The sequence below is a fragment of the Rhincodon typus genome, unplaced genomic scaffold, assembly GCF_021869965.1.
Source record: "Rhincodon typus isolate 14 unplaced genomic scaffold, sRhiTyp1.1 hic_rhity00000558, whole genome shotgun sequence".
In the NCBI taxonomy this organism is placed as follows: domain Eukaryota; kingdom Metazoa; phylum Chordata; class Chondrichthyes; order Orectolobiformes; family Rhincodontidae; genus Rhincodon; species Rhincodon typus.
In genome coordinates this window covers 4272-27981 of record NW_025966196.1, presented here as the reverse complement: position 1 = coordinate 27981, position 23710 = coordinate 4272, and the positions used below count along the sequence as shown (strand labels likewise).

General features: G+C 47.2%; 2 protein-coding genes across 2 annotated transcripts in view; both read left to right on the top strand.

The window, feature by feature from the left end:
- The window catches only part of LOC109916950 (retinoic acid receptor RXR-beta-A-like), a 27861-nt gene extending 26601 nt beyond the window's left edge, over window positions 1-1260 (top strand). The window contains exon 6 of the mRNA XM_048621352.1: window positions 889-1260. Within this exon, the coding sequence (XP_048477309.1) occupies window positions 889-1260 (372 nt within the window). The remainder of the gene's footprint in view (window positions 1-888) is intronic.
- Window positions 1261-1472: 212 nt separating this feature from the next.
- The window catches only part of LOC125488361 (retinoic acid receptor RXR-beta-A-like), a 25057-nt gene continuing 2819 nt past the window's right edge, over window positions 1473-23710 (top strand). Inside the window, exons 1-3 of the mRNA XM_048621353.1 lie at window positions 1473-2145; window positions 20553-20770; window positions 21856-22012. Coding sequence (XP_048477310.1) covers window positions 2127-2145; window positions 20553-20770; window positions 21856-22012 — 394 coding nt within the window. The 5' untranslated portion in view covers window positions 1473-2126. The remainder of the gene's footprint in view (window positions 2146-20552; window positions 20771-21855; window positions 22013-23710) is intronic.

The following is a 23710-nucleotide window of genomic DNA, read 5'->3' as shown; positions in this document are numbered from 1 at the left end:
GCCTTCATTGCTCACACACTTGAGTATCAGAGTTGAGATGATAAGTTAAGGTTATACAGAATGATGGTGAGGCCTGTTATGGAGTACTGTGTCCAGTTCTTCTCTCCCTGTTATAGGAAGGTTATGATTAAGCTGGAGAGTGTTCAGAAGAGATTTATCAGATGTTTCTGGGAAAGAAGGTTTTGAGTTATAAGGAGAGGCTGGACAGTCTGGGACTTTTTTCACTGGAGCATAGGAGGTAGAAGGGGTGATCTTATAGAGGTTTATAAAGCCATGAGGGGTATAGATAAGATGAATGACAAGTGTCTGTTTCCCTCTGTTGGGGAGTTGCAGACTAGGGGGCATATTTTTAATGTTTGGAGAGAAAGATTTTAAAAAGACATGAAGGGCAATGTTTTTATACTGAGAGTTGTTCATGAGTGGAATGTCCAGAGGAAGTGGATGTGGGTACAGTTACAACGTTTTAAATAAATTTAGATAAGTACCTGAACAAGAAATGTTTGGAGGGATATGGGCCAAGTGCAGGCAGGTGGGACTGGTATAGTCTGCATTGCGGTCAGCATGGACTGGTTGGACTGAAGGGTCTGTTTCTGTGCTGTATGACTCTATATGACAGGACTACACCAAGCAAGACAGCACCTTCCAAACCCACGACCTCAGCCAACGAGGAGATACGTGGAAACACCAGCAGCTGCAGATTCTCCTCCAAGCCTCTCCCCACCCTGAATTGGAAATCATTTCGTGTCGCTGGAACAAATGATCTATGGACCCGGCATCAGACTGGCACTGAAATTCATACACCACATGTGTGCGATGGGCAGAAGGGTCTCTGCTTCCAGGGCACCGTTCTGCCCCTGGTGACACTCTTGGCCCCGCCCATTCCTCCAGATCCCGCCCACTGATCCGCGAGCCCACACCAAGACCCCGCCCCTCCTCACGGCCCCGCCCACTCACCCATCGCCCATTCTAACCGAACCGTACAGCCAGGGCCCCGCCCTAATAACCATCCTGCCCGATCACGCCGGACCCCACCCACACAAACGCCCCGCCCCCGCGGCCTTGTCCCCGCCTACCCACTCACTGACCCGCCCATTCAAGTGGTTCGTTTCCCGCTTAGAGCCCCGCCCACTCCTTGTGGCCCCGCCCGCTCGCCGGGCCACGCCCCACGGTGCTGGGCCTATCGGTGCCCTCGCTGTGCGCTTGCGCAGATCGCCGTTGGCCGTGATTGTGTGGAGTCGTCGCTGTGAGTTAGTCACCTGAGCCCGGGGATTGGGGCCTAGTGTCCGAGACTGAGAAACACTGAGCCCCCAAGATCGACGATAAAGTATTCGGATCCAGTGGGCTGAGGCCCAGGTTGTTGGATGGGGAACGGGCCGGGTTTGGGGTAAAGCTCAGTAAGGGAGGAGGACGAGGAGGAGCACGGGGTGGGGGGGTCATCAGCAAGGCCGGGGGGGTGGGGGGGGTTGGTGGAAGAGAGAGAAAGAGAAGGAGGTGTGGGTAGACTTAGAAGAATAAAGAGGAGGGGAGAGAGGACGAAAGAACCAGGAGATAAAGGAAATAAAGATAAAGAAGCAGAGAGGGACACTGACTCCCTTCCAAGATAGAGAGAAAAGGACGTGGACAGTAGAAAGGAAGAGTGAAACAGACAGAGTCTGAACAGAAGGGTGTCTGGGTCAGAGAATGTGAGGGTAGAGAGAGAAGGAAGGGACAGGAGAGGCATCCATCCAGGATACAGACTGTGCTCAGGGTGAGTGACTGATCCAAGGGGCAAAGTGGCTGATCTTCCGCACCCCCCACCCCCGAAGGTTATAGCAGTCAGGGGCCCTCTTCATGCACAGTGTTGAGATTGGCATTAAAATGGGGAAGGAGCAGTGAATGGGCTGGAGGTGGATCAAGATATTAGGGTCCACAGGGGAAAAGTTGGGTTTTGTGCAGAGATCGCCAAGCAAGGCTTGGGTGGGGAGAAGGGGAGAGTCTTTGGGGAGAAGGCGATACCAATGGACAGAGCTGGCATCGACTCAGAGTGGGGGATGAGGAGGAGCTGGCTACCTCTGTAACCTCAAAATCCTTGGCTTGTTGCTCCTGCACTTGGAGATTTCTGCAGCTTTGGAATTATCCAGGACACAATGTGCGAGAACAGCAGAGGTGAGCAGCACACACCTGGGCTTGGGGCACTGGGGATGAATAAGGGGTCAGCAATGTGTAATATCACCAGGTATCAGTAAGGGAGTGTTGCCGGACAAAGAGGCCTTGGAATGCAAAGTTCACAGTTCCTTGAAAGCAGAATTGCAGATAGACAGGGTGGTGAAGAAGGCGTTTGGTATGCTTTCCCTTATTGGTCAGTGCATTGCATATGGGATTGGGACATCATGTTGCAGCTATACAGGACATTGGGTACGCCACTGTTGGAATACTGCGGTCAGGTCTGGTCTCCCAGCTACAGGAAAGATCTTCGAAACTTGAAAGGGTGCAGAAAACATTTACAAGGATGTTGCCAGGGTTGGAGTGTCTGAGCTGTAGGGAGGGCCTGAATAGGATGGGCTATTTTCCCTGGAGCATTGGAGGTTGAGGGGTGACCTTTGAGGTTTGTAAAATCATGAGGGGCATGGGTAGGGTGAATAGCCCTTTTTCAGAATAGGGAAGTCCAAAACTAGAGGGCATAGGTTTAAGGTGAGAGAGGAAAGATTTAAAAGGGACCTAAGGGGCAACATTTTAATGCAGACGTTGATGTATGTATGGAATGAGCTGCCAGGGGAAGTGGTGGAGGCTGGTACAATAACAATATTTAAAAGGCACCTGGATGGATACTTGGATAGGAAGGATTTAGAGGGATATGGGCCAAATGCTGGGACTAGATCAATTTAGGATGTTTGGTTAGCATGGATGAATTGGACCGAAGGGTCTGTTTCTGTGCTGTATAGCTATGACTAAGCCATATGGTGAGGTGTGCGTCACGCTGGCACCCCATCACCAACTCTCTTCCCGCTGAAATCCCACTCATGGCATGGCAAGGAGGGGCAAGTGAGACGGTCAGTAGCTGAAGTTCCTACCTCAATTTGTTAATGCCCTTGCAGTCTTCCCGCCCGGCTCACCCAATTCACACGCTACGACTGTTCGGTTCACAGGTTAGCAGAAAGCGGCGAATCAATAACCTGCATTTAACATGCACCCCTATGATGTCTGGGCATGCCAGAGTGCTTCACAACCAATAGAAATGTCACCAGTGTTTTCATGCAGGACCCATGGTTGACAGTGGATGCACAGCCAGCTCCGATTAGCTGCATTGTGATAGCAATCTGATGGTCCCACTTTTGTTTTTGTGATGCTGTTTGAGCAACACACACTCGCCCAGTGTGCGAGATAAAACCCTTCTTCCTCTTTGAAACAGCACCATTAATGCAGGAGATAACAAGGTGTAGAGCTGGATGAACACAGCAGGCCAAGCAGCATCAGAGGAGCAGGAAGGCTGACGTTTCAGGCCTAGACCCTTCTTCAGAAAGTACCTTCTTCTTCATCCTCTGCTGCTTGGCCTGCTGTGTTCATCCAGCTCTACACCTTGTTTACCTCAGGTTCTCCAGCATCTGCAGTTCCTACTATCTCTGAACCCATTAATGCAGGGATTGACTTGGAAGGCACCAGAGGTAAGTGAAAGTCATATGATATGAGAAAGTGATATTAGTGGGACAGAGGGTAAAGTTAGCATTAAAGAAAGTAACTTGAGGACAGAGACTAGTCATAGCAGGGATGGTTCATCCCTGTGTAATTATACGGCCTGTAGTACGTGAGAGATCTTACTGGTTTGATCAGCTTCAGCGCTGGACTTTGGACACTGAGCGTCAGCTTGTGTCATAGTAGTGTATCGGTAAGGCTGAAAGGTATGTAGACAGCATGTTTTTGAAAGGTGTGATCCGCAGCATAAGGAAGTGCAATGAAAGAGGGGATGGGTGACCATCATTCAGAAGAAGGGCAGTGGGTAGGTAGTCAGGAAAGCCCCAAGTGTATATCGGTCAAGAACAGATTTTCTATGTTGGTATTGGTGATAGTTCCTCTGGGGTGTGCAGACATGGCCCAGCTACACAGTAGAAAGAGCGGGAAAAGATTAGTGATGGGAGAGTCAAGAATGAGGACTACAGACAGGATTTTCTGAGGCCACAGATGTGACTCCAGGACAGTTGCTGCCTCCTTGGGGCCAGGGTCAAGGATGTCACTGAATGGCTGCAGGGCATTCTGAAGGGGGAAGGTGAACAGTCAGTGATTGTGGTTCCAATTAGGACCAAGGCGATCACGAAAAAGGCAACAAGAATTCAGAGAGCGAGGTAGCAGATCAGAAAGCACGACCTCGAAGGTTGTAATCTCTGGATTATTCCCAGTTCCACGTGAAGCAAGTATAGGTGATAGAACAGATGAATGTGTGGTGAAAGAGTTAGAAAGGACATTAGATTTCTGCATCTCTGGGTTAGTTTCTAGGGAAGCTGGGAACTGTCCGAATCTGATAGGTTGCATCTGAGCCAGAGTGAGATGTAACATCCTTGCAGGAACTGGGAATGGGTTCTGCCCGTGCTTTTGGAGAGATTTTAAACTAATTTGGCATGTGTATGGGATAAGGATTGGAGGTACATAGGACAAGTATAGAACAGTGACTCAGTGGCTAGCACTGCTGCCTCTCAGCGCTAGGGACCCAGATTTGACTCCAACCTCGGGCAACTGTCTGCGCAGAGTTTGCACATTCTCCCCATGTCTGCATGGATTTCCTCCAGGTGCTCCGGTTTCTGGAATTAGAAAAGTGATGAAAGGGCATGCAAAAACACTAGCCAGTAACATTAAGGAAATCTGAAGGTGTTTTATAAGCCTATTCAAGCCTTGAGGATAACCAGGGAAAGAGTAAGGCTTATTACGGACCAAATAAAGTCAACCCTGAAAACAAAGCTGAGATTTCAAGTGGGAACTTTGCATCTGTATTCACTACAGAGAAAGAATGATGTAGGTCTAGAATTCAGGGAGGGAGAATGTAATGTATTTGAACAAATTAGGATTGAGAGGAGGAGGTATTTGAAGTTTTAGTGGGTTTGAGAGTTGCAGGAGGTAAATTGCAGGGGTTCTGACATTAATTTTTAATTTTCTTCCTGGTCTTCAAAGAGGAGCCAGAGAAGTGAAGGTCAGCTGATGTGCCATTGCTCATGAACATTGGTACGGATAAACCAGGGAACCAGTGGGTCTAACCTCAGTGGTAAGAAAACTAATGGAAAAAATTCTGAGGCTCAGAATTAATCTCCAGTTGGAGAGGCAAGGACTAATTAAGGATAGTCAGCATCATGTTTTCGGTGCGGGGGGTGATCATGTCCAATAAATTTGGTTGGATGATTTGAGGAGGTTATTAGATGAGTATAGTTGATGTGTGGATAAAGTAAGTGTTTTGACAAGGACTGGCGTGGTAGACTGGTTTAGAAACCAAGAGCCCACGGGATCCTGAACAATCTGCAAATTTGATCCAAAATTTACTTAGCTGGAAGCAAGTTGAACATTATTTCTGTGACTGGAAGCCTGTTTCTGGTGCATTCCACATGAGTCAGTGCTGGGACCCTTGCTGTTTGGAGTCAGTGTTACTGATCAAGATGTGAATGTAGGAGGTATGATCACTAAGCTTGGAGATGACGCAAAGTTTGGTGTTGCGGTAAATAGTGAGAAGGAAAGCCTTGGATTACAGAACAACATGGATGGCCCGGTTAGATGGATTGAACAGTGGAAAATCAAATTTAATTCTGAAAAGTCGGAGGTAGTATATTTTTGGAGAGCTAACAAGTCCAAGGGACTAACGTGATGAGTGGTAGAATCAGAGGTTTTACAGCATGGAGAAAGGCTCTTCCGTCCATTGTGATTGTGTTGTTCATCAGGCATCTATCTATCTTTTTTCCACCATTTGACCTTTTCTAGCCTTGCATGAGGTGGTGTTTCAGGTGTTCATCTAAATGATTCTTCAGTGTTTTGATGGGGTCTTGCCTCTCCCACCCTGTGGGTTCCAAATTCCGGCAACCTCTGGGTGGAAAGGAATTTCCGCAAATCCCCACTAAATGCCCTGCTCCTCATTCTTAACCCCCCGCCCCCCAGCTTATTGACTCTTCCACTGAGGGAAACGTTTCCACTTTTTTTCCCTATCTGTACTTCTCATAACTTGGTACACCTTAATCACTGTTCCCATCTCAGTCTTCTCTACTCTCAGAAAACAACCCCATCCTAACTAGTCTGTCTTCATAGCTAAATTGGCCCAGCCCAGGCAACATCCTGTTGAAGCTATATATAATGTTAGGCCTCAGTTGGAGTGCATTGTGTAGTTTTGGTCACCACACTGTATGGAGGGTCTGAGTGCACGGGAGACGGTGCAGAAGAAATTCCCCAGGTTGTTGCCTGGGCTGGAGCGATGCAGCTATGCAGAAAGACAAGATAGGCCGAAGCCACGCGCTTCAGAGGACAAAATGCTGAGGGGAGACCAGATTGAGGTGTACAAAGTTCTGAGGGGCATAGATAGAGAGAAACCTTTTGCCTTAGTAGAGGGATCAATCAGCAGGAGGGGGTGCAGTTTTATGGCAGGGAGCAGGAAGTTTAGGGGCTATGTGGGGAAACCATTCTTTCAACAGATGGTGGTGGATATCAGGTGATGGCCTCGTGGTATATTTGCTGGACTGATAACCCAGAGACCCAGGAACCTGGGTTCAAATTCTACCACAGCAGTTGGTTTAATTTGAATTCAATAAATATCTGGAATTAAGAGTCTAATGATGACCATGAAACCATTGCCGATTGTCGGAAAAACCCATCAGGTTCACTAATGTCCTTTAGGGCGTCCTTACCATGTGACCCCACAGCAATGTGGTTGACTCTTAACTGCCCTCTGGGCAACTTGGGATGGGCAATAAATGCTGCCTGGCCAGCAACACCCTCATCCTGTGAATGAATTTTTTAAAAAAAGACTAGATCTCGCTGCTCAAAAGTGTGTGGAAACCCTCAAGAGATTAAAGAACTGTTTGGATGAGCACTTAAACACTGTACCAACATGGTTACAAGGGAAGGGTTAGAACCTGGGATTAGAATAAAAGCCAAGGTAAGGTCACCATAAGGCTGGAGTGGTCTACTGGTGGTGGTGTAACCTGAGGGTCAACACACCTCAAGTGAGGGAGAGGTTGAGAAGGTAGGGTCTTCATGGTGACCTCAGTCAGTGTGGGAATTGAACCCATACCATTGGGATACCTCTGCTTTACGAGCCAGCTGTCCAACCAACTGAGCTAACTGACTCCCAAGGGATTAGGTTACAGACGTGCTTGATGACTGGACAGGACAAGCCAAAGGGCTTTGGCCTGTGCTGTAAAAACTCTATGATCATCTCATTGAAAATACCCATTTCCCTCAGGGGTAGAGGAGATGCATTTAAAAGTACTTTGGAAAAGGAGCATCGAGTCCATACCGACCCTCCGAAGACCATCCTACCCAGACCCGCACCTGCACCACCCAACCCCTGTAGCCTTGCATTTCCCATGACAAACTCACCTAGCCTGTATATTCCTGGACAGTATGGGGTAATTTAGCACGGCCAATCCACCTAACCTGCATGTCTTTGGACCGTGGGAGGAAACTGGAGGAAACCCATGCAGACACAGGTAGAACGTGCAAACTCCACACAGACAATCGCCCAAGGGTGGAATCGGACCTGAGTTCCTGGTGCTGTGGGGCAGCAGTGCTAACCACTGGGCCACCGTGCTGCCCCATAAGGTAGATAGGAGATGCTCTTCAGAGGGGTGGTACAGACCCAATAGGCTGAATGCCTACTTCCACACTGCAGGGATTGTATGATTCAATAAAAAAATGTTTAGATGGGGAAAGTTTTTACCCAGAGGCAGGCGGTAGGGTGGGGCATTTCCTCGAAGGGTGGTAGAAATAGAAACCCTTATTACGTTTAAAAATTGAGGTACTGTAATCGACAGGGCTACGGATCAAAGGTGGGTTAGGCTGGAAACCTTTTCTCCAGCTTGTACAGTCACAACGGGTCAATTGACCTTCAACTGTAAACAATTCAGTAAAGGACCTGATTTACTTCCTGTCATATCATCATGGATGGGTCTTGCAGGTAGGCACAAGCACTCGAACGTCTTCACATCCTCTTGTATACTTTGTTGGCGTGCTGTGTATTATTGACCTGGCGGAGGATTTCCTCTGGTTACACTTCGGTTTCGGGTTTCGATCCATATCTGATGTGGTTGTTGTGCTGGACCTGTTGGAAAGTAGATCCCGGGTGCTGTCTGGTAAAGGGTCTGCAGAAAGAGTAGCCTGTAAGACTGGTTAATTCAGAACAATCGTGCTTTCAATTCAGGGCATTGTCTCCCAAGTGTAATCGTATCCGCAGACACGTTCCATCTTTGACCGTTCTGGAGTGGTGCTGTAAGTGTGCGCCAGAGGGTGTGCGGTTACTGATTTGGTACGTTGAGCTACCTGAAATTGCAGTGCTGTACATCATGATTCCCAGAAGCAGTGTCATTCCGGACGTATCTTTCAGGCTAAAACTGCTTTTCAGATTTTTTTTGCCGGAGATGCAATGAATGCACAGAAGTAAAACTGGAATCTGTCAATATTTATCAAAAAAATAGCAATACTAAACTGTTACAGAATTTCTTGGTAAACAGTACATTTTGGGAGCACCTGTCCCATTCTATGTGATTAAGCCATACAGTAACACAGCATAGAAACAGGCCCTTCAGCCCACCATATCAATGTTGACCAACAAACACCAAACTACACTAATCCTATTTACCTCCACTTGGTCCACAGCCTACTACGCCCTGGCATTTTAAGTGCCCACCCAGATTCTTCTTAAATGGTGTGAGAGTACCTGCCTCTCTCACTTTCTCAGGCAGCATGTTCCATATTTCTACCTCTCTCTGGGTGGGGGGAAAAACATTTTCTCAAATCTCCTTTAAATCACTTACTCTTCACCTTAAACATTTGCCCTCTGGACTTAGACATGTCTTCCAGTGGGGAAAAGATTCTCATGATCTACTCCAGAAGTTGGGAGGTGATGTTGCAGCTGTACAGGACATTGGTTAGGCCACTTTTGAAATACTGAGTACAATTCTGGTCTGAGGAAGGGTCACCAGACCCGAAGCGTTAACTCTGTTTTTTCCTTCACAGATGCTGCCAGACCTGCTGAGCTTTTCCAGCAACTTTGTTTTAGTTCTTGATTTACGGCATCTGCAGTTCTTTTGGTTTTTACAATTCTGGTCTCCCTGCTATAGGAAGGATTTTAAAAACTTGGAAAGGTTCAGAAAAGATTGTCAAGGATTTTGTTGGAATTGGAGGATTTGAGCTTTAGGGAGAGGCTGAATAGGCTGGGGCTATTTTTCCTGGAGCATCGGAGGCTGGGGGGGTGACTGTATAGCGGTTTATAAAACAATGAGGGACATGGATAGGGTGAATAGCCAAGGTATTTTCCCCACGGTGGGGGAGACCAAAACTATAGGGCATAGGTTTAAAGTGAGAAGGGAAAGATTTAAAAGAGACCTAAGGGAGATCTTCTTCATACAGAGGAATGAGCTGCCAGAGGAAATGGTGGAGGCTAGTATGATTACAACATGTTGCGTACATGAATAGGAAGGGTTTTGAGGGATGTGGGCGAAATGCTGGCAAATGGGACTTGATTTATTTAGGATATCTGGTTGACATGGATGAATTGGACCAAAGGGTCTGTTTCCCTACCGTACAACTCTGACTCTGTGTGCCTCTCATTATTTCGTATACCTCAGATTGCCCGTTGATGGGCAAAATAAACAGATTGACATCAGATGGGGAAAAAGAAACCTGGGAACGTCAATACCACTTTGCTTCTCTGTGCGAGATTTCAATGTTTCTGTTCAAAGGGGCACTTCACGCATCAAGTAAACATGTATCTAGTTTTACCATTCAGCCTGATGATATGAATTGCCACATCACTGTTGCGACACTCCCACGGATTTTGCCATCTTGTGTGGCAATACTGTGGCTTCAGGAGGTGTATTTCGTCCTGGTTGTTTCTTGAAGAGAGGTTTTAAGCCAAAGGTAGTGAGCTGTTTATTTGAATCCAATGAAGTTAACAGCTTATGAGGCCTTGGGTTTTTCCTTATAGTCGGAACAATAGAAGCAGCCTGAATGGGTGGGGTCAAGCTCCCACAGAACTGGAATTTTTAGTTTCAGTTTCTCAGTAGCAGTTGTTGCTGGAGTCTTGAAGCTGAGTTGGGAAGCTGCAATACATCTCTCCCTGTTACTCTTACAGTTTGATCTTGATTTTTTTTTCTTCCTGAATTGGAGAATTGCCTTTAAGAAAGTGTGGAACTGGAGGAACACAGCAGGCCAGCATTGGCAGTTCTTACTATCTCTGCCCTTAAGATAGTCTATTTTGCTAAAATTTGCCTTGTGCCAAGGATGTGTTTATGGGATGTTACTATATTGGAGCAGTTAATTATTAGTAGCAAATATATCAATTATTCCGTTAAGCATTTCGATAGAGTTGCAGTTAAGCCATTCTTTATTTTTAGTTTTGTCTATTTTAACTGCAGTGTAAAACTAAAGAGTGTTTTGCTTAATGTTGAGTAGTTTGACCAATTGAATTGCATCTAGAACTCTACTTTTTAAATAAGAAAAAGTTAGGGTCTAGACTACCTTCTGCATATGTTTTGAGGGTGTTTGATCTGGTATATCACAAATATACCTCATTGGGGGTGAGGAGGTGGGTGGTGCAGGGGCTTTGAATAATTCAATTATGGAGAAAAGCTCTCGGCAACGTCTGTGTGTTTGTAGTTTTGGTGGGTGCTGTACTATTTTAAAGCCAGGCACGCAGCTTATGCAATTAACACACCCTAAATTCCCTCCCACAGATTAATATAACTTTTTTATAATTTACCCAGTAATCTAGTTTTTAGATCGAATTTACAGCAGAGGAGCAGACCATGTGGTCCATTTGGTCCAAGCCAATGCTGCACAGCTATTCTTGTCTAACCTGAAGATCCTTCTACTCCACCCCACTGCGCGCTCACCCTCTCCCGCCTCCTGTGTTTTTCAACTTTTCCTGGTGGTAGGGCCCTGGTTGTAGAACAGAGATCTAGGGGTTCAGGTACATAATTCTTGGAAATTTGCGTCACAGCTAGACAGGGTGGTTAAGAAGTTGTTTAACACGCTTGCCTTCATTGCTCAGACCTTTGAGTATAGGAGCTGGGCCATCATGTTGAGGTTGTACAGGATATTGGTGAGGCCTCTTCTGGAATACTGCGTCCAGTTTTGGTCGCCCTGCAAAGGAAGGGTATTATTAAACTGGAGAGGGTTCAGAAGAGATTTTCCAGGAATAGAGGGTTTGAGTTGCAAGGAGAGGCTGGATAGGCTGAGACTTTTTTCACTGGAGCAGAGGAGGTTAGGGAGTGGCCTTAAAGAGGTTTATAAAATCATGAGGGGTATAGATAGGGTGAGTGGCAGGTGTCTTTTCCCTAGGGTGGGGCATTTCAAAACTAGGGGCCATATTTTAAGGTGAGAGGAGAAAAAGATTTGCAAAGGACGTGAGGTAACGCAGATAGTGATTCATGTATGGAATGTGCTTCCAGATGAAGTGTTAGGTGCAGTCACAATGTTTAAAAGACATTTGGACAGTTACATGAATAGGAAAGGTTTAGAGGGATATGGGCTAAGCCCAGGCAAACGGGACTAGTTCAGTTTGGGAAACCTGGTCAGCACAGACGAGTTGGGCTGAAAGGTCTCTTTTTGTCCTCTGAGGAGATTGCTTTGTCTGTCCCTTGCTAAGTTGCACAAAGCTCCATTGAGAAAGTAGTGGGTTTCACTATAAGTTGGAACATACTCCTTTACAAGATTATGAAAGATTCTCATTCTGCTGAAACTAACAAAATTCAGAATGACTTGGGCAGCTGACAAATGAGGAGGAGATGGCGTAGTGTACAATAATGTATTCCACAAGTCCAGGCTAACACCCTGGGGAAGGAGGGTTCAAAGCCCATGATGGTCGCTGTTGAAGTGTAAGTGAATGCCATCTGAAATTAACAGCTGGTATCAGGAGTGGTTACTGTCGGGCTGAATGGCCTTTGCATGTGCTACAGTCGTTCTATGATAAATGTCCCTCTTTTGATAGATGGACGAGAATTGCTTCAGGGATGAGGAGCTTCGGTTGCGAAGAGAGATATTGGTGAAGTTAGGGCTGTTGTCCTGAGAGGAAGCAAGCCTGAGAGGAGATCTGACGCAGGCATTCACAGTCATGAGGTACCTGCACAGTGTAGGCAGAGAGAAATGTGACAGGGTCAAACAAGGGTAGGCATGGATTTGAAGTACTGGGGAAAGGAAATGAAATTACTGTGAGGTTTGCCTTTTGTTTCTCTCACAGCGGGTGGTTGGGGGGTGGAGATCTGGAGTACAGCATCTGGGAGTTCAGTGGGGGCAGCTTCAATGACGACATCCCCCAAGGGGACTGTTATCCGAAAAGGAACAGCATGCTGAGTAACAGGCAGAAGGCAGGAGATGGGCAGTGGGTGAGCGGCTTGTTTGGAGGGATCTGTGCGGAGTCAATGCACTGAACGGGGTCCTACATTTCAGTGACACTGGGATTGAGCCCAGCATCCTCACCTTCTCACCAGCTCCCCCTTTACTCGGCTGTCTGACAGACCGTCTGCCTGAACAAACAGCCCAGCCCAGCCCAGCCCTTCCCGTTTCCAGCGTGCCATTTTGGAGGCTGCCACTCGGTCTATGATTATTTCTGCACCGTCCTTAACGGTGCGCGCACGCGCACACACACCAGCTGACACCACCTCTGAGCCTCGCTGCTCATGTGTAGGAAGCTGCAAATGCATGTCGGGGTTCGAGAGGTTTGAAAACACCACGGGTGGAGGCTGCTCGGCTCTGCCGTGCCTCTGTTAGCCCTCTGAAGGGGCACTTCATTCAGCCCCAACTTCCTTGCGCAGTCCACCACAGCCCTCCAAGTTCATTCCCCTTCACATAGTTGTTCATTTTTTTTCTTCTTCTTTATTCATTAATGGGATGAGGGCATCGCTGACCAGGGCAGCATTTATTGCCCAGACGGCCGTTCAGAGTCAACCACATTGCTGTGGGTCTGGAGTCACATGTAGACCAGACCAGGTAAGGATGGCAGTTCCCTTCCCTAAAGGACATTAGTGAACCAGATTGGTTTTTCCTGACAATCGACAATGGATTCATGGTCATCATTAGGTTCCTAACTCCAGATTTTTGTTTTTATTGAATTCATATTCCACCATCTGCCGTGGCAGGATTCGAACCCGGATCCCCAGAATGTTATCTGGGTCTCTGGATTATCAGTCTAGCGATAATACCTGTCGGCCATCTCCTCCCTGATATTCAATTCCCTTTTGAGAGCTAATGACCAAATTTGCCACATTGTTCAGGCCGCTGCCTTGTTGGAAGGGAAAGTTTCATCATCAATTTGCCCGCAGGATGTTGGAGTACCCGGCATTGACTTCCCGTCCCTAATTACCCCCCGAGTAGGTTTGGACGAGGTGCTACAGTCTGGTTGGGAATCTCCTCACCTGTGGTTCTCTCGCCGACTGTCTTTGTAGGTGGGACTGCCGATTACTGATCCTCCTTAACAGGGCCCAGCTTTAACCTCGCTGTCAGCTGTGGGCTTTGGATCTTCAACACCTCCATTGACTCTCCTGCAGCCGCCCCCACCCCCAACCTCCCGGCTCGTATGCCATTTCGAGGGAAGCTAGCGAGTTTTAAGGCAGTCACTTGTTTGAAGCACAGTCCATTGTGGACTGCTCTGTGACTGCTGACAGTCTCTGTCTCTGTCTCTTTTTCTCTCCCTGCCCGCACCATCTCCTCTCCTCTCCTCTCCTCTCCTCTCTCCTCTCCTCTCCTCTCTCCACCAACTCCCCCCACCCTCCAAGACATTTGCTGAGCTTGTGGTACAGGAGCGGAAGTGACACAGATCTTGCTGACTCTGGGGCTCAGCTGGGTGAGATTGTGATCTCTCGCCTTGTGCTGAACGGCGTTTGTTGGCATCTGATTGTTCACGTACGTCCAGCTGACATGGGCTGAACGTCTCTTCTGTCTGCTCCTCGTTCTGAGGGTGAAACATCTCTGCTCATTCCCCAAACGGATTCTGAACCGCCGCTCGCTGACCAAGCAAAGGACCAGGTGGCCTGTGGCTCTTTCACTTCTGGGGGGAGAGAAAGCCCAGAGGGGCCAAACTGTCCAAGGCTTCTGATATTTTAAAACGACTTCTGATCAGGCTGACCCCAGAGATGTGTCCGTTTTGAGGGAGATGGGACCAAGTGGCTGTAAATATCAGACGGTCAGCAATAAATCCAAGGGGGGCAGCGGGTGGGTGCTGGGGTTCGGTGGGTGGGGAGGGATTGAGTGGAGGTGGTATAAGAAGCCTTAGCCAGACGGTGGTTAGAACGTGCGACTTGCCACAACAGGGTGTGACTGACAGAACCAACGTCAAGGCGTTTCGGGGGAAACGAGAGCGAACACACAAGGAGAAATGCTGCCGAGGTATAAGGGTTAGGTGACAAAGGGTGGAAGAGAGGCTCACGTCAACTGCAGACACCGACTGTTGGGCTGAATGGCCTGTTTCTGTAGCTGTTGGTTTGTTGGAATTGGGAATGCCAGTCTTTGAAGAGCTGGAGGGGTGGGGGAAGGGAATACTGCCCCTTCCCCTCCCCCTTTTCTGATGAAGGGTCTAGGCCCGAAACGTCAGCCTCTCTGCTCCTATGATGCTGCTTGGCCTGCTGTGTTCATCCAGCCCTGCACCTTGTTGTCTCGGATTCTCCAGCATCTGCAGTTCCTACTATCACTGCGCTAGTTCAGCCTGTTCTTCTGTGGATCTTTGTTTAAGGAAGGGTGTAATTGCACTGGAAGCAGTTCAGAGAATGTATTTGCTGAACTGATAACTGCTCCCCGCACCACTATCTCATGAGAAAATGTGGGGCAGGCTAGGTTTGTATCCCATAGAGTTCAGAAGAATGGGAGGGTGATCTTAATGAGCGAGAGACAATCGTGAGGCAGCTTGACAGGGTGGATACTGCCAGGAATGTTTCCTTTTATAGGAAAGATTAGACCTAGGGGATGCAGAGTTAAAATAGTCCTCCCATTTAGGACGGAGGTTTTTATTTTCTCAGGCTTATTTTCCTGTGGCTATCTCTTGCCCAAGAAGCAGCGGAGGCCAGGTTGTCACGTGCATTTAAGTCTTGAGTTTGACAAATTGACAGAGGAGTCAGCGGTAGCCGAAGGACAGGAAAGCAAGTGGAGTCGAGACTGCAATTGGTGGAGCAGGTTCGAGGGGCCGAACAGCCTACTCCTCTCGTTTTGTAAGTCACGGCTGAGCGAGGGTAGAGGGAGATTTGCTGTCTGTGACATGTGAATACTAAACGTTGACTTTGAACAGCTGAAAAGGAAGTGTGTCACCCCCACAAACCCCTCCCCAGCAGCACCCCCACTGTCACAACCGACAAAGAGTGAGCTGCATTCACACCCATTGCTCAGCGCCCCCCCCACCGCCTCCCTAAATGCATTTGCTGCGTTTCGCTGTGTTTTCAGCTGTCTTTGTGTCACTTGGCAAGGCGTTTGCACCTGCAGCACAGAGCTGTGAGTGGCCTGCCTCAGCTCGGGTTGCAGAGTTCATAGTGAGGGCATTGTGGTTAGCTGGTGCTGGCCCGCTTCTCACTGTTGCAGATGGCATTGCTGGTTAACGTGTGGCGGCCTTGGCTCCAGTCCAGAGTAAGAGCAATGTGGCACCTTGCCTCTCAGCACCTCTCCACCCCACCCCCACCCTAAAAGGATGTCCTGAAGTTCTTTGCAATGCAAAAAGCAAGACAGCAAATTTACTCTTGAGTGGGCCTCCGACAGGCAATGGCACAATGATGACGATATTGCCATCCCTTGACCTGTCACAGTCAACTTGACTGCTTTGAATTGAAACATTTAGCAGTCAACTGCTCCCTGGTGCATTTTCCATGAGCACCCTCCATCAGGTATTTGCCAACCAGTCCAGCGCTCTCTTCCCGTGCAGTGTAAATTGTCATTCACTTTGGGATCTGGTATTCTTGCAACTCTGTCCCGACAAGTGCAAGATGAACATTTTTGACAGGAAACCTCTTTATTTTCAGCGATGCTTATGTTCTACCCTACTGAACAATCATCGATACTCTGTTTTAGTGATGCTGGCCGAGGGATAGACGCGGAACCGAGACCGGAGGGGAAGAGAGACAAAGCCTGTGTGACTGTCAGATGTTCCCATGGCTGTGTAGTATGCCAGCGCATTCTCTGTATGCTCGAGCTGCGCAGAATGGCCTGGTGTGGATCGGTAAAGCTGGTGGAAGGCCTACACCCAGCATCTTCAAAAGGGCAGGGGAATTGGAAAAGGGTTGGGAGTCTGCAGTGGTTTTTTGTCTCTATTCATTCACAGGATGAGGGCATCGCTGACCAGGCAGCATTTATTGCCCATCCCTAATTGCCCAGAGGGCAGTTCAGAGTCAACCACATTGCTGTGGGTCTGGAGCCACATGTAGGCCAGACCAGATAAGGATGGCAGTTTCCTTCCTTAAAGGACATTAGTGAACCAGATGGGCTTATCTTGACAATCGACAATGGGTTCGTGGTCATCATTAGGTTCTTAATTCCAGATATTTTATTGAATTCAAATCTGCCATGGTGGGATTTGAACCCAGGTCCCCAGAATGTTATCTGGGTCTCTGGATTAACAGTCCAGCAATAATACCACTAGGTCATAGCCTCCCGGCTGTGGGGTGGCGGTAGGGAAATAGTTGGAAACACCGACCACAAAGGCTGGGCCATGGGAAGGGTCCGCGTTGATGCCAGTCAAAGGCCAAGGGGTGATTGGCCCGTGGCTGGCATGAGCAGACTCTGCTCCCGGCCAATTAGTTGAGGTTCCCACCTTGCTCGAAACCACCTCCCCCACTGTCGTTCCAGTGCATTACTGCCCTTAATCCTTCACAGAGGCCGTGTGGGTCGCTGGGCAGGCCTGCTTTTATTGCGCATCCCCGATTGCCCGTGAATTCGGTAACTCAGAGAGAAGTTACGAGCGAAATTCGGCAGATTTCCTTCCCTAAAGAGCAGCGGTGATCCTGATGGATTTTTACGCCAAACAGTGGCCGTCGTCATGGTTCCCGTGACTGAGACTCCCGTTAGTTTCAGCCTTATCACACAAGTTGGATTTGAACCTGGAGCCTCTGGATTTCTAGCCCGGTAACATTACTGCTGTTGCATCCTCTGCTGATACTGTGGCCCCACGTCGAGCTGTCCTTCTGCAGTGTTTTAATAGTTTGGAGAAGTTGTGGTTTGGATCTTAATAACTGCACATTGTAACTTGCGATTGGCTCAAGTGGCCATAGCCTGCAGCGTTTGAACGGAGGTTGCCTGAGTGTGGGAGTGTGGTTTACTGTTGCTGGTGCTGAGCAGCTTGCAGGCAGCATTGTTTAAGGTCCGACCCCCACACACTCTGTTTTTCCTCCTCCTGTCACCCTGTTTGTATGTGCACTGACCCCCTGTGGTTTCTTCGAATGCACTCCGACTGGAGTATTCAGGATGTTCTCTGTTCCAATCACACGCTATTTTTGTCACCTGCTGTATTTTACACATAAGAAAAAGCCCCTTGAGCTGTGCCCACGACAGCCCATGGGAAGAAAAAGCTGTAATTGTTATGTGTGCAGGAATGTGTGAGAAGAAATGGACTTTGCAGCGACTGAATAAAGCCTCTCTTCCTGAGCTGGGTTGCTGTGTGTAAGGCAGGTGATTTCAACATGTTTGCACGCCAGTTGGGCCACAGCTAGCGATGCCCCTGCAGCTCTGACAACGTTTGAGAAGCTCAAAAGCAGCTCTCCTGACTGGTACCCCTAGACACCACCAACGACATTCACCTCCAAGCTGCACCTCAACGACTCACCAAGGCTCCTTCGACTCCAATTTCTGAAGCTGCAGCCACTTCCACCTAGAAGCACAAGGGAGTCAAATGTAGGAACGGGGAAATATATCGCCGTCACTTCAGTGTGGCTAGGTCTTAACTCCCTCCCGAATGGGTTTGTGAGTGTACGTACAGCATGGTGGTTCAAGGAGGCAGCACACCACCCCCTCCTCAAGGGCAGTCAGGGATAGATAATAAATGACAATCCGTAAACACTGTCCCCCTGAGCCAACATGGCATGGAAACTTGAGTGGATGTCAATGCAGTGCACTTGGAGAGCTACACTGTCTGAGGTACTGTCACTCAGACCGTAAACTAAAGCCTGTGTTTGCCCTCTTAGATCAACGTAAATTATCCCATGGCATTATTTAGGAGAAGAGAAGGGAACGCTTCTTGATTCCACATTCGACAGCACTTTTTAAAAAAAAGCGTGATTATCATCACGTTACCGTTTGTGCCAGCTTTCTGCATACGGTCGGTCGGACTGCGAGCTTTCCTACTTTACGGCTGTGGCTAACCTTTGAAATTGCGACTTGTATACACAGCAGTCTCGGGTGGGCTTGGTGAGAATGTGGGCTTTTTTGCAGTCCCAGAGGTGTTGCACACCTTTCCATGGGTCACGTCCCTGCCTCAGATGTAATCCAGGCCAGTGCCCCCTGTACTGTTTCAGACTGAAAATAAGGCTTCCTCTAGCAACTCCTGAACCCAAAACTAAAGCTTCCTCTGTTCTTTTAAACTGAAAGTAAAGCTCCCTCGCTACCGTCTCTGTCAAACACTCCAAGCACAGGTACAGCATGGGAATACATACTGACTAAAGTGCTCTATACTCCTTTAGACTGAAAGTAAAACTTCCATTACACTGTCCTCATCAGACACCCCCAACAGAGGGACAGCACCGGGTTAGAGACAGTAAATCTCCCTCTGAACTGTTCTAGGATCCATTTATACGTGAAGAGATTGCATTGAATTTAGTATTTTATGCTGGTTTGTGATTGAAAATGCAATTCACGCAAGTTTGCTGAATGACTTCAGGTGTTGGTAAAGAGACTGGGAAGTGCGTGTGTGGAGGCTCTGGTTAGCGTGCAGACATTTCACTGTTAAATTGGTTTTAATGTGGTGAGGTGAATCACTTCCCCTCTAAAACCTGGCACGTGATGCAAGCAGTTAACCGTTAAGAAAGCAAGAGGGAAGTTTCCATTTATAGTGTGTCTGCAGAGCATTCTGCCAACACTGTGGGTGGCGTGTGTCTCCAGGAATCTCATGCCATCTTTCTGGTGTCTGCAACCATGGTTTATGTCCTATTTAAACAACTGTGTTCAGTAATCACTGTTTTATAATGTGTGTGTGTGTGTAATAAGCTGTGTGCAGGGGATTTGGGGAGTGGGGGGAAATGAGGTGCGACAGACTGTACTGGGGCGGGGGGATGGGAAACAGGCTGCAATAGTGACAGACTATGTGTGGGGCCGAGGGAGAGAGAACGGGCTGCTTCACAACACTGTCGCAGGGGTCAACCCCCTCTGAATAACAAAAACTGAGACACTGTTATAAAGTGGAAGTTAAATGAAATGATGCTCTCACTATAATCAACAAGTAACAATTTATTTATTTATTTATCTAACAGTGAGCAAATTAACAACAAATGAACAAACTAAACAATTCCCCCTCTTAATTACTAACTATTCCCAAATAAAACAAAATTCTAATGGTATGCTGTTCCAATAAATACAAGTCCCACTGATATAAACCAAATTAAATTCAAGAAACTTAGTCTCTCAAAACTACAGCCAGGATACATCTTCCGGAATGTTCACTGCCTTCTCCGCTGTTCTTCAGTCAGGAATGCCTTTCACCATCAGATTCTTCTGTCAGGAATATTAGCTAAGAATGCTGCTGGATCTTTAGTCAGGTGACGGTTTTCAGAGCACTTAGAGCATTTTGTGAGAATCAGTGATTTTCTCTTTAGGGCTGCCGATTGTTAACTCTAACAGATGGCAGTTGCTCTCCCACCACTTTTTGAATGCTTTATTCTTTTATAGCCTTGATGACTTATCAATTTCTTCCATTAGGATTGGTCCTAGGTTGTCAAAACCATAGATTTAAATTTAATTGGTTTTGAGCTTTTAAGTGCCTGTCACTTAAAGTTCAAATTAATTGGCTGATTTTCAATCTCCTTAGCAAGAAAACAAACCACTGCCTGGGTTGTTAACCATACAGCCTTCTGATATGATGTTTCAATTTCAGGAGCTCTCTGTGCACCTGCCCATTTCTTTCCATCTCCAAACCTAGAAAAAAAATGTCATTTTTTTTTTTTTAAGATGGGCGACGCACTTTTCCCCCTTATCATTTTACAGACATCAAATACTCGACCTGACTTCCCAACAACAGTGACAATCTGTGTGCGGGGGACAGTGTGTAATAGTGACAGAATCCGTACGGGATATGGGCTGTGAGTAATGATGCCCAGTTTGTGTATGTGTGTAGACTGCTGGTCTGGGTTTTTTCCTGCAGCGAAGGCGGGTTGACATGTTCTTGCACATCTCTCCCCTCACTTTAAAAGTTGATACCATTTTTCTTGGCCACGCAGATTGCGGGAGTCCTGACAGCTCTTCGGTCAATTCCCCACAACGGCGGCGAACAATGAACAGCTCTCCACCCCTCCATTCCTCTGTCGTCGGGCCAGGCGTCTCGTCTTCGGTTAGTTCTCCCGTCAGCAGCGTTGGCGCGCACTTCTCAGTCATCAGCTCTTCCTTGAGCTCCACTTCAACACCGTCCCTGGGCTATCGGCCTGTGAACAGCCCACAGGTAAGTAGGAAGAGTATCCTCTGTCTCCCCGCAACCCTGCTTGGCATTGGGAAGGTGGAAAGCTGGCTAAGCCAGGAGCATGGAGGGACATGACCCAGTGATTTCTGGGTTGTGGTGGATGGAGCTATAGGAAGGATGTTACAGGGAATGGAGGGTTTGAGGTATAAAGGAGAGGCTGGATAGACTGGGATTTCTTTCCCTGGAGCATTAGGGGATGATCTTTACAGAGGTTTATAAAATCATGAGCAGCATAGATAAGGTGAATAGCCGAGATCTTTTCCCCAGGATAGGGGAGTTTAAAACAAGAGGGTGCAGGTTTTAGGTGAGAGGGGAAAGATTTAAAAGGGACCTGAGGGACAACCTTTTCACACAGAGGGTGGTTCGTATGTGGAATGAACTGCCAGAGCAAGTGGTGGATACAGGTACAGTTACAACAGTTAAAAACATTTGGACAGAATTGGGAAGGTTTTAGAGGGTTATGGGCCAAACACAGGCAGGTGGGACCAGTTTAGTTTGGGAAACCTGGTTGGTGTGGGCAAATTAGGTCGAAGGGTCTGTTTCCGTGCTGTATGACTCTGAGTCGAGGAGCAGAGCAGGTAAGGTCTGACATTGGTATAAACAGTGCTTTAATGGGACAGAACTTGATCATTGCTGGAAGACAGATATGCTGCTAAAGTTTGTCATCTCCCTTCATCAGGATCCACGCAAAAATGCCAAATTTTAAATGGTCACAACAATTTAAACTGCAGGGCAATTTAAACCACAGGAGCAAAGGGGTGCCGATTACCGAAAGGCCTGTCAAATGCATGGACCTGTTCTCTGCAAACAAAAGGGATATCTTCCCATATTTTGCCAAATTACCTTGTAGATTGGGGGTCCCCTCCCCCATTGCTCCATCCATGGCGATGCCTTGTCTGATCAGATCGGACTTGCCAAGAAATGAACATCCTGTTCTCCATGCATCCCCCCAGCTATATCCCTGTCCAGGTCCATCGCTGAAATAAATCATCTAACCCCCAGCAGAGTTTTAGACCACTCTGTCCAGACTGGAGAGTAATGGCAATGTTTGTTCCTTTCGTTTTCAGATAAACTCCACAGTCAGCATGTCAAGTTTCCACACCGTCAGCAGTTCTGATGACGTTCAGTCATCGCTGGGCACGAACCAGGCTGTTTCTTACCCAGCTGGCTCTGCCACCTTGTCACTGAGGCGCATCTGTGCCATTTGTGGAGACCGGTCTTCAGGTAAAGCATGCATGGAGATTTGGCTGGTTTAAATAGAATGTTAGTAACAGGGAGAGGTTCAAGACTGGATTGAGGGTGTTACCTGTGCTGTTGTAAATACTGGGGTGAACAGCAACTGCCTCGCTTGTTGAAGACGCTTTTGTTTCTGGACTCTGCTGCATTCAATCATCTCTTTGAAGTATGCTCAGATAGTAGAATTAAATCTCGAAATCCCATCAGTCAGCCTGGGTTTTTACTCCTGTTGTCTTCTGAGAAGTGCATGCATGTGTCAGTGTTGTGTGGCTTCCTGACTTTGCTTGTCTGTCTCCCCCACCGCATGCTCTTGCGCTCGGTCCCTCTGGATCTAATGTGGGAATGTTTTTGATGTTACTGTGTGTGTCAGAATCTTTGTTAGATTACAAGTGAGATTGACGCACTTCCCTGTTTTCCTGTGAATGAATTTCTCTGAAGAGCTGTGGGTTACAACAGTGGTGTAGTGATGGTGTCAGGGAGCCCTGGCAATACCAGTTGGAGTCAATGTGAATGGGGGAGAACTCTTGCCATTTGGAGTCCTGCCTGGCACATAGGAGGACGGTTGTTGGGGTTTGATCATCACAGTCTGAGGACATCTCTGCAGCAGTTCCTCAGGGTGATGCCTTCGGGCAAACCATCTTCAGCTACTTCAGTATGTTTGCTGGTGATTGCACAATGTTCAGCACCATTCACAACTCTTCGGGCACTGAAGCAACCCATGTCCAAATGACCAGGTTTTTGTTGATGCATGTCAGAGGCTGGGAACTGACTAGAAGGGAACACACCACCTGACTCCCCAAAGCCTGTCCACCATCTGCAAGGCATAAGTCAGGAGTGTGATGGAGTATCCTCCATTTGCAAAGTTGGTACAGTACTTATGGATTGGAAGGCAGGACGTCAGGATTTGTTTGTAAAATGATAGGGGAGAAGAGTGCATGGTCCCTTTTAAAAGGTGTGTTTTTTAGGCTTGGAGATTTAAAAAAAAAGTTTGCAGGCAGCAGCAGATGTACAGAGAGTTCTTGAAATTGAAATTGTGTATCAAAAGGCTATATTGTTAGCAGGCAAAGCAGCATTTTTAACAACAGGTTTTTGAATTTAGCCAATTAATTTAAACCAGGTCCTAGATACCAAAGCCCAATTAAATTTTAAGCTGATGGTTTTGACAAGTTTAGGCCACTTCACTTGTAAGAAATTATTAGGTCATCAAGGGTATAAAAGAAGAGGACATTTGAAAATCAGGGTGAGAGCAAACTGCCATCTGTTAAGAGAACAGCCTTAACAGCCATCAGCTCTTTTTTAAAAAAAGAGAAAATTCACTGGCTTTCACAGAAATCTCTAAGATCTGAGTAAGATCTCATCTAAATAAAGGTAGTATGGCACTTTTAGCTTGTACTCCTGGCACAGGAATTTGACACAGGAAGGCATTCGTACTGAAGGATAACTGAGAAGGCAAAGAATATTCTGGGAGATTTCTTCTGTCAGTGATTTAGAGGGATTAAACTTTAATTTTTATTAGTTTGTTTTATATAAGTGGGACTTGTATGTATTGGAATAGCATACCATTAGAGTTTTATTTTATTAAGGAAGAATAGTTGGTGGTGAATTGTTCGATTTGTTAGTAGTTCTGTTAATTTGTTACCTGTTAGAGTTAGATAAATAAATTGTTACTTGTTGATTATAGAGTGA